The 12,995-nt window shown below is 37.9% G+C and overlaps 2 protein-coding genes across 2 annotated transcripts; one reads left to right on the top strand and one right to left on the bottom strand.

Annotated features, from left to right (window-relative positions):
- Window positions 1-1,349: 1,349 nt before the first annotated feature.
- LOC146459493 (COMM domain-containing protein 3-like) lies at window positions 1,350-9,633 on the bottom strand. The gene is made up of 8 exons (XM_085089642.1): window positions 9,391-9,633; window positions 8,032-8,143; window positions 6,920-6,983; window positions 5,726-5,760; window positions 4,683-4,743; window positions 3,582-3,638; window positions 2,427-2,486; window positions 1,350-1,485 (listed from the first exon to the last, which is right to left on the bottom strand). Exons 1-8 carry the CDS (start codon window positions 9,527-9,529, stop codon window positions 1,426-1,428), a joined length of 588 nt encoding a protein of 195 aa, XP_084945768.1. The 5' UTR covers window positions 9,530-9,633; the 3' UTR covers window positions 1,350-1,425.
- Window positions 9,634-9,680: 47 nt separating this feature from the next.
- On the top strand, window positions 9,681-11,698 carry LOC146459492 (uncharacterized). Its single transcript, XM_085089643.1, has 3 exons — window positions 9,681-9,851; window positions 10,619-10,729; window positions 11,398-11,698. Exons 1-3 carry the CDS (start codon window positions 9,786-9,788, stop codon window positions 11,563-11,565), a joined length of 345 nt encoding a protein of 114 aa, XP_084945769.1. The 5' UTR covers window positions 9,681-9,785; the 3' UTR covers window positions 11,566-11,698.
- Window positions 11,699-12,995: the final 1,297 nt, after the last annotated feature.

Raw genomic sequence — 12,995 nt, 5'->3', positions numbered from 1 at the left:
GATAAGTCGCTATCCAGCGTAACAGATGTACTCTAACTAATGCTTTTGGCAAGTTTTCCACACAATCCCATTCTTAAATTTGACATACATGTATGCTTCCACTCTATTCATAAATTATAGGACTATCGAGAAAATCTTGCACATATTTTATCTGCCGGATACCGAACTATCCAGTGGATAAAATTATCCGCCCTTTGAACAACTGGGGCCTGATCATTAGTGCTAGCGGCACAACATTCATTTTACCCTTCCGACATGCACCGTGCAACGTCTCACATGGTTGGTAGAGAGGACAAAAGAACGAACAACGGAACGGATAAATGTTCCCAATTCAAACCTAAAAAAAATGCAGCTGCGGGTTGTCAGGGTCCAGCGAAAAAGAGTTTTAGAAAGGTGCAGGTCTAGTGGATTTATGTTAAGGCTATGGTCCAGGCTCCAAGAAAGTGGAAGTGGCGAAACACTTGACAGCACGAACGCGAAAAAAAAAGGCTCCTAGACTTGTTTTCGCGTTCGAAGTCGGTTAACTCTTCTCGCTCCTCGTATCTGAAGCCAGCCCTGGAACAAGCTATTTGGGTTAACCCTTTAAGCCCTAACAGTGATCAGCAGCAAATTTCTCCTTGTAATATCAATGCTTATTCAACTCCTGAGGTCACGAGAATTAAGGATATGATCACCCGAATTGAATTTTCTTTAACTTCTCCCCAGTACTTTTATAAGAAAAGTACGAGGACAAGATAGGAGAATTTGTTCTTTGGTAGTCATTCACACCACAGTAAAACAGAATTCGTCCGGCACACAAAGCTAAGGAAACACTACTGTGTTCTAACCCGGGAAGATGGCGGAATAGATTTGGGTTGTTGTTACTAAAATGGATACTCCAAATGGACACTTTACGATGTTTACACAACAGAAACCTTATTTCAAACGGTAAAAGAAGTTTAAAAAATCAAATTAGTGTACGCCTCGAACCCGGGTCACTCGCTTCATATCTCCTATCCATATCAACTACACCAAAAATCATTGCACAATGTACGTTACGATCACTATTACTACATTATGTAAACACCATAAGGTGTCCATCCTTTTGGAGTATGCATTCTAGAAATAACCCAAAGGTTTGGCGGCGAAGCTACATGTACGAATATGCGCGGCAAAGCCGCAAGAGAAAAATACCAATTCACCTCATCCCCATTCTCTGAACGGCTTAGCCGTTCGCTTACGCGGTTCCGCTGCCGTAACTTTGACATTTTCAAAACTTTGAAATATTCTAGCTATAAAAGTGATCAACAACAACAACAAGCTCGTGGATCATTAACTATGAATTTTTAAAACTACAGGGCAAAAAAATTAACAAATGGAATTTTATTTATAAAAAATATAATGGAGCATACATTTTCTGTTTTCAAGAGGCCCCAGGTGAAACGTTTAGTTAATGGCCGCCTTCTCGATACTTTTACAAGCATCCTTCAGTTTTCCAACCAAATCCTACAGAGGATAAACACAAACAAACATAATTGATTTATAAAAATCACGACCTAGCAGGTACAATCGTCGTTCATGGCGGGAAATAAAGAAGAGGGTTTTTAAAAACAACCAGATACCAAACAAATTCTTTACAATTTGAATTCTAAAATGTTTACTTAGCAAATTTACATGTACGAAATTAACGGCGGCTGAATTTAACAAAACGCACAATCGTGTTTTATTTTATTTTTTTTTTTCATAATTGCTTGTTAGTGTAATACAAAATCAGTGTCCACCGAGAACTTTATTTAAAAACAAAATCCCTTGCCTAAAGTTCGATTCGTGTGGCTACACTGCTTGCGTCGCAAAATTTCAAATGACCATAATTGCTTGTTTAAACGACAAGATCTCTCCATGCACTCAAATTTTAATTTGTTTCTCAGCCACAAAATCTTTCATAATCGGTTAATCTTTCGCTTTCCATTGATGACTAATTCTCACGCACTCTCGTCAGCTCTTATGAGGCAATAATCAAATATGAACTCTCATTCACCTGCGTTCTCGGTTGATACTGTGTTGATGCTTACAGCTCAGTACGCAGGGCATGACAATTAGGAATTGGTACGTTTAGAAAAAGATGACATCCCTTCACTGCGTTCTCGTGTCACCTTGGATCAGTTAGCCGAAGTACAGAACACACATTTAGAAAGAGGGAGAAAATCATAGATGTATGTTTTTTAAGTCAGTGACAAACGCACTAGTACTCGGAAAAAGAAAATCCGAGTTCTCCTATCAGGAGTCGAACCTAAGACCTTCCGATAACTAGTTCGGATGTTCTACCAATTAGACTCGTGGGAGCTGAGGCCATTAAACTAGGTTCATATGAAAAAAAAATTTCGGAAATGGAGGGATGGTTGCCCACTATCCTGTTAATGTAACTGATTCCTGGACATTCAATTCACCTGAAGTTGTTCCATGGAGCATGAAAACTGCACGTCCTTTCCCTGGGCCTTTCCTGCTTCCTGGACAAAACAAACAAAAAAAGCATGAATGATTAACCATAAACCCACAGTAGCGACAAATTTAGTTTCAAATTGTCTGTTATGTTGACTGGCAGTAGCATCAGCTGTCTGTCCACTGCAAAGTAGCTAGTTCCATTGATTTCACCATTCAAGTGAAAGCTACTAGGCAGGTACTTGGGTTCTGTTCCCTTTTTGATTTCTTGTCATGAGGTAAGTAAAGAAAATGCACAAAATGGGAACCTTTTCCTGTTAGCATGTATAGGGTGGCAAACATTTTGGTTAAATGCCCAGCAAGCACAACATCCACTACAGTAAAAACTCACATTTAAGAACCCACTTTTTTCAAGGTCAGCCTGAATAAGTCTTCATATATTTATTGTAAGGTTGTTATATAACAGGCCCCGGTTGTTCAAAGATTGGATAACTCTATCCAGTCGATAAATCGCTATCCAGTGGATAAAATGTACTCCAACCAATACATTTTATCCACTGGGTAGTGACTTATCCGCGGGATAAAGTTATCCGCTCTTTTAACAACTGGTGCCAAGTGTCTATAATGACGAATTTCAGCATGGAGGTTCTTAATCCACTTGCTCTTTTATGCCGGTGTTCACTGTATTTGACATTGTTTATTTGGCTTTGCCGGACTTTGCAGGGACACTGCAACAGGTTGTACCCATTACTGTAGACCCTTGACCATATTCCACTCTCCCCACAAGGGGAAAAATACAATCAAGGTATATACCTTGTAAAAAAAGAAAGAAAATGGGGAATTTCCAAGGATTCCTTCTTAAAGTGGGCAGCCAGATGCGTGTTGGCTAAACCTTGGTCTTGCACACTGCAGTGTAGCCTGGAAAAAGGTATTTAACCCTTTAAGTCCTAACAGTGATCAGCATCAAATTTCGCCTTGTAATATCAATACTTAATCAACCCTTGAGGTCATGAGAATTAGGATATGATCACCTACCAAGGTGAATTTTCTTGATATTTTAATAACTTCTCCACAATACTTTTTTAAGAAAAGTATGGGGACAAGATAGGAGAATTTGTTCTTTGATATTAATGGTTAAAGGGTTAATACTATTGCACCCTTACCTCAGTTTTTAGTGTGATGAGATAGGTGGGCTTATTGACCTTCTCCATCTGGTTATTCTAATGTCAAAACCAAGATGAACAAACACAAAAATCAGTCAGTTCATAAACTGCAGAATCTACAATGTACACTGTATGGTCCCGAGGTAAACAGTTAGTTTTGTTTTCCTGAGAGTCCTGATGTTTCCTGAGACAAAGTCGAGGGAAACATCAGGACTCGAGGGAAAACAAAACTAACTAGTTTCCCAAGGGACCATACATTAAGTGCTTTGTTATATATTTAGACTTTCCCTTCAACAATAACAGCAAAACAAACAACCAAACAACTGAGAGGGCAACAACTGCGGAATTGTATCCCGGTCGGGATACAATTGTATTTGATCAGGGGCATGTGACCAAGAATCAACCAATCACAGTGCTCGCTTTGTTGAGTGAAAGTCTAGGTATATAACAATGCAACTTGTTAAATTCTCAACACTCTTACTGTAATTGCTCCCAAACAAAATTAATTTGGGAATTAAAATATTGTTTGTGTGAACATAGCTCCAGTCGCAAACCCCAAATGGGGTGATCACTTAAGCTTTAGGGTACTATTTAATAATATCCTATTAATGAAGGAGAGTGGGGGGGGGGGGGGGGATTGGGGGTACAGGGGAGTCTGAACACCCCACTTCCCATAATAGCCCCTGTCCCCCTGGGGGTACATGACAGGTGTTGAGCAAGAGCGTATGACAGATGTCAACTTTTAGTATTTTTACAATGTACAGCATCCCTTCAGTTGACAACAATGTTGATTTCCTCATCTGCACTACATGTAACATGAGCACGATCTTCCACCTCAAAGTTTTCAAAAAATGTTTTCCTTTGGATCAATTCCTCTGTACAGTGTATATGTAATTATGTATAAGAAAGTTTAACAATTTTAAGGTTAAGGCATTGTTAACCATTCTGCCCCCCTTTGATTCCTGTCCTGGAGAGCACCATCAATTTTCAAGGATTCAAAAGTGGCCATTTGCAATAATGAAAATGTGTTAGCAGTTAAAAGATTAATTTTAATGGGTTACACACTGCATTCTTTATGTTGTCATACATGTAGTTCTTTACCTTAATATAGTAATCTAGTCTCCAGTCCACATCAACAACATGAGGAAATGAACTTCCCGTCCTGGAAGTGAACAAAAAAGTGGAGTAAAAACCAATTCAGCTGTTCCTTCAGAAATGCCACTCTGATACATGATACACATATGTAAAACATGCATGTAAAAGATACAACTTTTCACTACAGTCAACTTCATTCTTGTCATTTGCAATCGTACATGTAAACATCACTGATGGTGACTGTGCCATGAATGGCTCGCTAAGAATGAGTAGCTCATGAGGGCCAGGTGCCATCAACAATATTTTACTGTTCTGTCAATAAAATCTAATTTATCAACTAATTAAAGGCTGTAAGCAAACTTGCAAGAAGTGTCTGGAAGAAGGTTATAGGACATCTACTCCCTAGAGGCATGCTAGCTGTCCATGACAGGATACTGCACCTCCCAGCATTTTGTTACAGATTCCTATTAGTTCACTGCTTCCTATTTTAATGTGTACACCTAATTAAGATGAGGTGGTACGTTCAGCAGAGATTCTTGTCTACTGGCGGGAACAACAGCACACATCAAAAAACAGGGATGGAAAAATGATGCATGTATTCATGAGCTTAAACCCAAAAGTCGGGTGGCTTCATCCTGGGTGTTGTCAGAAGGCAAGGGAACACCAGAAATGTTTGAAAAAGTAGATAGTAACCAGAACTGACTTTAGGCTACTGACTGTGATTGAAAACATGTCTTTCCTACTGCAAAACATGCAACTCACTCAACCCTCTACACCTGCCATGCCAGTCAAGATCACTGTGTTTTGATGTAAAAACTAACTAAATATGATAAATTTTAGGACTACTCAACTACAGTGTATGTGTTGTAGGTTAAAATGAATCCCAGGTTAAAATGATTTCAACCTAGGTTGATTTGTATTTTCCTTTGTTAAGGTTGGGTAATTTACATCTGAAACAAAGGAAAATACAAATTAACCTAGGTTGAAATCATTTTAACCTGGGATTCATTTTAACCTACAACATATGCAATACCAAGAGCTTACAATACCTTGCAAGAAGAGCCTCCAATTCAGGTTTACATTCCTAAAACAAAATTTTGACATCACTTTTAATATTTGTGTCTATTAGATATGATGTACATTTGTACATCAAATTCAAATTCCCAATAATTGTTTTACCGAGGTGCAGTGCATTTGCTATAAGAAGCTTCACTACAGTGAAATTAAATTTTAAAATGTACACTGTACACCTACCTGTAACAATTTTCAACTTTAAGCAAGATAAACAATTTGAAAGTAACATGGCTAAAAATCCCAACTGATCAACTGAGAAGAGGCCGATCAAAAGGCTGCATAATTACAAGTATGGTTAAGGAGTTGATTTCATGACTGCTATGAAACAACTCTGACTGGCAGCTAGCAGTCGGAGCTGATCTTGAACCTCGGACCACCAGCTCTCATGTACAGCAATCCCACTTTAGATCAAGTAAATATTTCTAGTTCCTATGGTAACCAGCATTACTGGGAGTGTGCAATGTACAATTTGTAAGCACATCCTGTGGTGTTTACATTTACCATTTCTAGCTGTCAAGGAATGAAATTACAAAGTTCTACACAATACATACAGTATTTGTGAACATTGTTCACAATGCACCTGATGAAAGATGACGTCATTAAAAGTTGTCATTTTGCCCATTTATTTTAAAATATTGCTTGGAAAAGAAGGATGAAAACTGCTCATTGCTTCCTTTTGTTATCTTTGCCAGTTATAGATCTCACTGCAACTGAAATCAAATAATTGCAGTCTTATGTACATTCCTTTGTACCCAGAATGAACTTGAAGTTGATTTGGTAGCATAGTCTGTGGTTTCTGTTGAGTAGGAAGATCAGGGAAGAACCAGCAACACTTTCATTTACAAATAATGCTGACGCTGATAGCATTTGTTCCCAGATGACAGGTGGGAGGTGACTTCTATCACCACTGACCCCCAACCTACATGTACAAACTGTTTATCAGGCCTTCAAAACAATGTTTAGAGTAAGAGGCAGGAAGAGGGAGGTTTGCTGCAATCTTGGCTGCATTTTCTTAAAGGAAGATCTAGATGGAGAAATATGCATGCATTTTCAATTAAATATTTTGTCTCACATAGTTTTGTCCAGGGTTGTACATACATGTACATTTAGGGAGATTGTGAACAATATTTTTGTAGCACAGGAACATTACCCACAGCAAATGCACATACCATAAAATGTTTTGAAAAATATTCTATTCTATCACTGCCCCACTTGCAGTCTTCCAGCAGGGAACTAAAAAAAAAATAATACTATTATCAAAAATGAGTAAATTTAAATAAATCATCTGCCTGTTTGAGTGAAAAAGGGATAACATAGAAGATTTAGCCAGAAATTGACAACTGAGCATACAATAGGCATGTCTCCTACAAGTCTGTGAAAGATTAGGTGAAAAAATGTGTCCAGATGATGCTTAGAAACCCTTCTAATGAGAAATGAATAAGGGGGATAGTTTTCAAAAGAAACTGTAATACTGCATAAGTGGGGGAGTGAAAACAAATGTTCAGTTTTATCAACTGAGTTCACAGTTAAAGGTAAATTTGACGCCAAAAAAGACATACATAAAGTGATGTTTCAAGCAGGCTGGCCCTTCGTCAGAGTGCATCTGGTTAAAAGTTTGGTTAGCATTTTAATATAAATTTATTTATAGATTTGGTCTACAATCGTGTATCTGTCATTAATTTGCTGTGCTCCAAAAAGTTGCAATCAAAGCAACTGAACATAATTTGTAAAAACACCAAATAAGGATGTTCGTTCATTTGTTTGCATTTGATGTGCAGAGTGCCCCATCGGTTGAGACTTTTAAAGTTAGGCTTAAAACGTTTTTATTTAATAATGAACTTTAGCATCTTGTCATTTTATGTCTGTCATTAATTTATTTTATCTACTTTTATCAAATTTGCTTTTATTGATATTGTATTTTCTAAATTGTTGTACATTGTAAGAGCATTGAGTTTTTAATGCCAGAAAGATATTATTATTAATATTATTATTATTATTATTATTATTATTAGTAGTAGTAGTAGTAGTAGTAGTGTTATCATCATTATTATCATTATTATTATTGCTATTATTATTATTATTATTATTATTATCATTATTATTATTGCTATTATTATTATTATTATTATTATTATTATTATTGTTATTATTATTATCATTATTATCATTATTATTATTGCTATTATTATTATTATCATCATCATCATCATCATCATTATTATTATTGACATCTGATGTTGCTGGCATTATGACATCACAAAAGAACAACTCTAATCCATACCTTACACTGGAGGAGTCACAATCCATCTTGACTGCTTCTAATATCAGGGTAACCAAGCCAGCGTATGCCTGCTTCAAAGATGCAGCATCAACACTGGCAATATCTTCATCACCTGCACAATAACACATGGACAAAATCTTTATTATACCTTCAACATTGATAACACTGTGTGCAGACGTCTCTCCCGTTTTTCTTTTGAATCTTTTATTTTATTTTCTACAAAAGAGATGTCAGCACAGCATTGCTTATTCATGATGTTCTGATCTCAGCTGAAGGGGTGCATGAAAAACACTCCAAATGTCTTGGAAGTTCATGGAAATGCTGTATGTACATTGTACACACACACATACTGTCATCCTACCTGTCTGCAAACATGATAAGGGGTTCTCTACTGCCAAGCTAACTGCCCCATTTGAGAGTCTGATCATGTCTATTTTCCTATACGGTATCGAGGTGTGGGACTGTACTTTTGAATCCAAGAACATCAGCCATATTGATAAATTCTGCAAATGAGTACTGTGCATTCCCTTTACAGACGTAATCAGAAGGCGGGACATGCAACTATGGAAACAAATCACCACAGACAGCAACCACTGCCTGCACGACTTGCTACTGATGCCAAGGATTCGGAAGTTACGCAACCATGGACATGACTACATCCTACCATGAATCCGAACAGAACGCTTTAAATGCTCATATATAATCAACCCACGTTACCAAGACGACACAAGAGCTTACGCCTTGTCTCCGGATCTTACGAAAGATGTCCTTGCGGTCTGCACAGTCGATTATAGGAGACATTCGATACCTCTATAACCGGTTAATAAACCATCATTAATAAATGATTTCTCAAATAGATGCCTCCTCCAATTTTTGTAACTTTGAAATAGTTACAGTTGTTTTACCATTATTTTTACTATTATCCATTATTGTAAACTTACACATCTGATGTAAGTATGTACCAATTTCTATTTAATAAACTTGCTGCTTACTGTATCATCATCATTGTTTTATTTTGTTTCTCCTTAAACTACAAGTCAACAGACATCTCCATGCTGTTCTATCATCTGTCACTCTTACATAACAGTAAGCTCCTGGTATCTCAAAGGGGTTGGTTTATAATAATTTTATTTTCCAGGCGATCGCCTTTCACTTCACATGTATCTGGGAGTCCCCCTCCACCACAATAACCAGTTTCCGTTCCCTCCCCCTCCCCCAACCTCCCCCAATACTTGATCGTGACCGAAACTGACCCAGCTTAACTGATAAAGTAGAATGATCCAATGAATGTAGAAATCACAGTTATCAATTAATCCATACTAAAACAATATTAACAATTGCAGGGAAATAATCACTAACTTTTAAGACATTCGTCGCTCTTTTTCTTCAGCAAAATATCCAGTGTCACTTGGACCAAGTTCCGAAAAGCGCGATCTCCAACTCGAGCAGAATCACCACAAAGACTGACCCCTTCAGTTGCCACGCTGCTTAACTCCATGTTAGCATTAAATTTGTCTTGCTATTGCTGGGAGTCACAAGCTACAAGCCACTCCACCATGTTGAATACAACCGACTTTTTTGTCGATAAAATACAAGCACGCGACATGACATAGTTGGCGCTTGTCTAGTCAACCGCTGATCAAATTTGAGAAGGCGCACTCGGTGCACTCAACTCCGAAAATTTGCGAGTGCGAGTCAGCACTGCAAATTTCATTTACAAGTATTGGCTTTGATTTTGCGTAATTTTTAGTACAATGGCGTTGCTCCTCAGAAATACAAGGCTACTCATCAATCAGCGTTTCTGCATACAAGTTCAACAGGTGAGAAAAGTGGAATATGTAAGACAAATATTACATAAGCTGCATAGTCCTCGAGCTATGCCCGATCAATATGGCCTTCCGTTGGACAACGTTACATGCCCTGATTAATTTGATTCTTCAGATTAAAAGCAGCAAGCGTAAATGGAATTTGAGTTGCAAAATGTATACATATTTAAGCTTGCCAGACCATTTTTCTGTACCCGGGGATTTCTTCCAGAGGGTGGGGGATTTCAACCTTACCTGGGTGGGGTGGATAATAAATAATTTGAACACCTTTTTGCCTGGCAGATTGCACATGGTTCCTGATCCATGGTCAAGTTCAAGGGGGAAAATGTCATTTTTGTGAGCGATTGGGGCACCAAAAAGGGTCTTCACAAACTCTGCAGTATTTTTGAAGTTATGTTTTGAAGATTTGACTGAATGTATTTGAGAGGGTATTTGATTGTTAAATTTGGCACTGCAGAGCTGAAATTTGAATAAGCCAACCTTCAAAAGTTCAGATACCCCAGGGGTTGCTAGGGAGGGGGATGTTACCCCCAATTTTCTTTATGGATTCCGATAGCCGTTCCTAAGATCTGCTTTTCCCGCATAGTCATAAACTGCTCAAAAAACCTCTGTATTAGTAGGCACCATCCTTAAATTGGATTCCTCCTAACCAAATACTTAACAAAAACCCTGATTTACCGTAGTCTCACTTTGATGGCTTGATGAGGATTTGAGCACTTGGTTTTAATTTCTGCTGTTGTACACTGTACTGTATATTTCAGGCCTTTCGTTACTGTGATGTTTGTGTGATAGCTGCGAAGCAGCCTTTTCAAGTCGAACTTGAGAAGGGGAAGAAATATTCTTGGTGCAAGTGTGGACTGAGCAAGAAACAGGTGTGAGACCTTAGAAGTAAAACATTCTTAGACTAGCAACTACTACTACTGGTTTTACGGGTTTGCAGTTTCTTAGTCATTAACCTTTACATTACAACAACAACAACAACATTAAGTTTTTGCCATATTTTTACAATGGTTACCAAAAACATGAGCCCTACTGCCTTTAAAAAAGTCAGCTAAAGTTGCATTTTGGCAGACATCAAGTTACTGTAGGCTTATTTTATCCTAAGTGGATAGTATCTCACCAAGAGAGTATGCAAATTAATTTATAATGTTCAAGCGTTGGCACTTTTAACAGAAACCATCTTAAAGGTATTACCAGTAATTTTCCCTGGACCTGGTGTGGATCAGTGCTAGTCAATTACATTATTCCTAGTTTATCATCATCATCATCATCATCATTATCATCATTATTATTATTATCATCATCATCATCATCATCATCATCATCATCATCATCACCATCATTATTATTATTATTATTATTATTATTATTATTATTATTATTATTATTATTATTAGTGTTAACACACCAGTCTCTGGTCATTAGAACCACAACTGACTTATGGGCTGGGTCAGTTCTTATGAATTGGAAAGAGCCATTGAAAGTACACTGCGCCATCATTACTGCCTCTAACATTAAACTTTGTTTATTAAATTTTCAGCCTTTCTGTGATGGACGCCACAAAAGAACCACAATTAAACCAGTCAGATTTGTCGCTGAAGACTCAAGTGCAGAGATCTTCCTGTGCGGATGCAAGCAGACAGGCTCTGCTCCGTTTTGTGATGGTACACATGCCACTGAAGAAGTCCAGTCTGCAAATATAGGATGAGGAATCAATGCCTCTCGTGATAACAGTCAAACCCCACTTAGGCCCTGTTTAAATGGAGAAAAGTTGGTCTGGGTAGAAGGGTCACTCACCTACCCAAGCTACCCTGGGTGAGCTAACTTACATTTCCTTACAAAACTTTGCAGACCATTTACATGAGAAACAAAAGTTGGCTCGGCTGGAAGGGTGACCCACTCTTTTTTTGTGGTAAGGTCACCCTCCTAGCAGGGCCAACTTTTCTCCATATAAACACTTTGGCTCGCCTAGCCTGGTCAACTCCATCAAGGCGAGACAATCAGAGCATGTGCAAACGCTGTTGGTTCGGGCAAAAGGGTCAACTTTTTTCTCATATAAGTGCTTGCTGAAGTTGACTCGGCTGGGAGGGTGACCTTCTTTCCCAGGACAACTTTTCTCCATATAAACGGGGCCTAAGACCATCATCAAAGGAAAGGTCTGGGGAGTGTGTGCATTAATTAAGGGGGAACAAACTTAACTACAGAACATGTAAGAGTTGTCGCTAAGGGATTTTTAGGGATGGTTTTTTGTAATGATCTGTTTTACAGTGTTTCATCATGCTCTTATATTGGTGAAATGTATGAGGGTGACCAGATGAATTTTGAAAACTAACTAGTGACAACAGTCCCCAACCGTGCGGCAAAGAAAACTCGGAGAAAAGGGGGCAGAGTTCCATTTTTTTTTTTTATGAGGCGGAAATATTCAATTTTTACACGTGTACACCATTCGAATTTACGCCTCTTTCTTTTTTGATCACGTGACTTCCCAATATGGTTGTGAATTGAAAATTTGAATAGAAAAAGATGGACCAAATGTCTCTGTGAAAGTTAAGGTTTCCAAGATATGATGATTAGTTAGCTTTCCATAGCAACAATGTGTTTCTGAGTCAAGTTAGTCCCCCTTAAAAAACCTATGGGCAAAGAACTGCCCCTTAATACAATCATTTCCACTTTTTGACTGACAACTTCAGAACCAGGCGCCAAAAGTACGTATCAGCAAGATTTCCTCTGTATTGAATTTTCTCTGGGTCTTAAACAGCTGACTGTGTTAAATAAAGTTTCTTGATTGAAAGAATGGTCTATGGAATAACTGCACTCCGGTGTTTTGCTTGAGGACTGTTGAAGCGAAAATGTGTCACAGATGTTTTAATAAAAGAAAACTCGGGACATCCTATCTTTCATCTCAATCCAGATTTTGAACAACTATAAGATGTTATAAAAACTAGAAATATCTTTTTGCCAGTATTTCGGTGGGCTAATATTTCGGCTTTATAATTATTTAAAATAGCCTTCCTCTAGACAAACAAAGCAGGTGTTAAATAAATTTTATGCAAGCTCGCATGAGAGGGCTTCATAACTTCAAGGTCATTGGCGATACAGCAATGTCGGAGACTTCGAGAGTGTATAGCATGTCTCAAA

This window comes from Pavona decussata, unplaced genomic scaffold (genome assembly GCF_977016875.1).
Source record: "Pavona decussata unplaced genomic scaffold, jaPavDecu1.1 SCAFFOLD_219, whole genome shotgun sequence".
Classification (NCBI taxonomy): Eukaryota; Metazoa; Cnidaria; class Anthozoa; order Scleractinia; family Agariciidae; genus Pavona; species Pavona decussata.
This window is presented reverse-complemented; position numbering and strand designations above follow the sequence as displayed.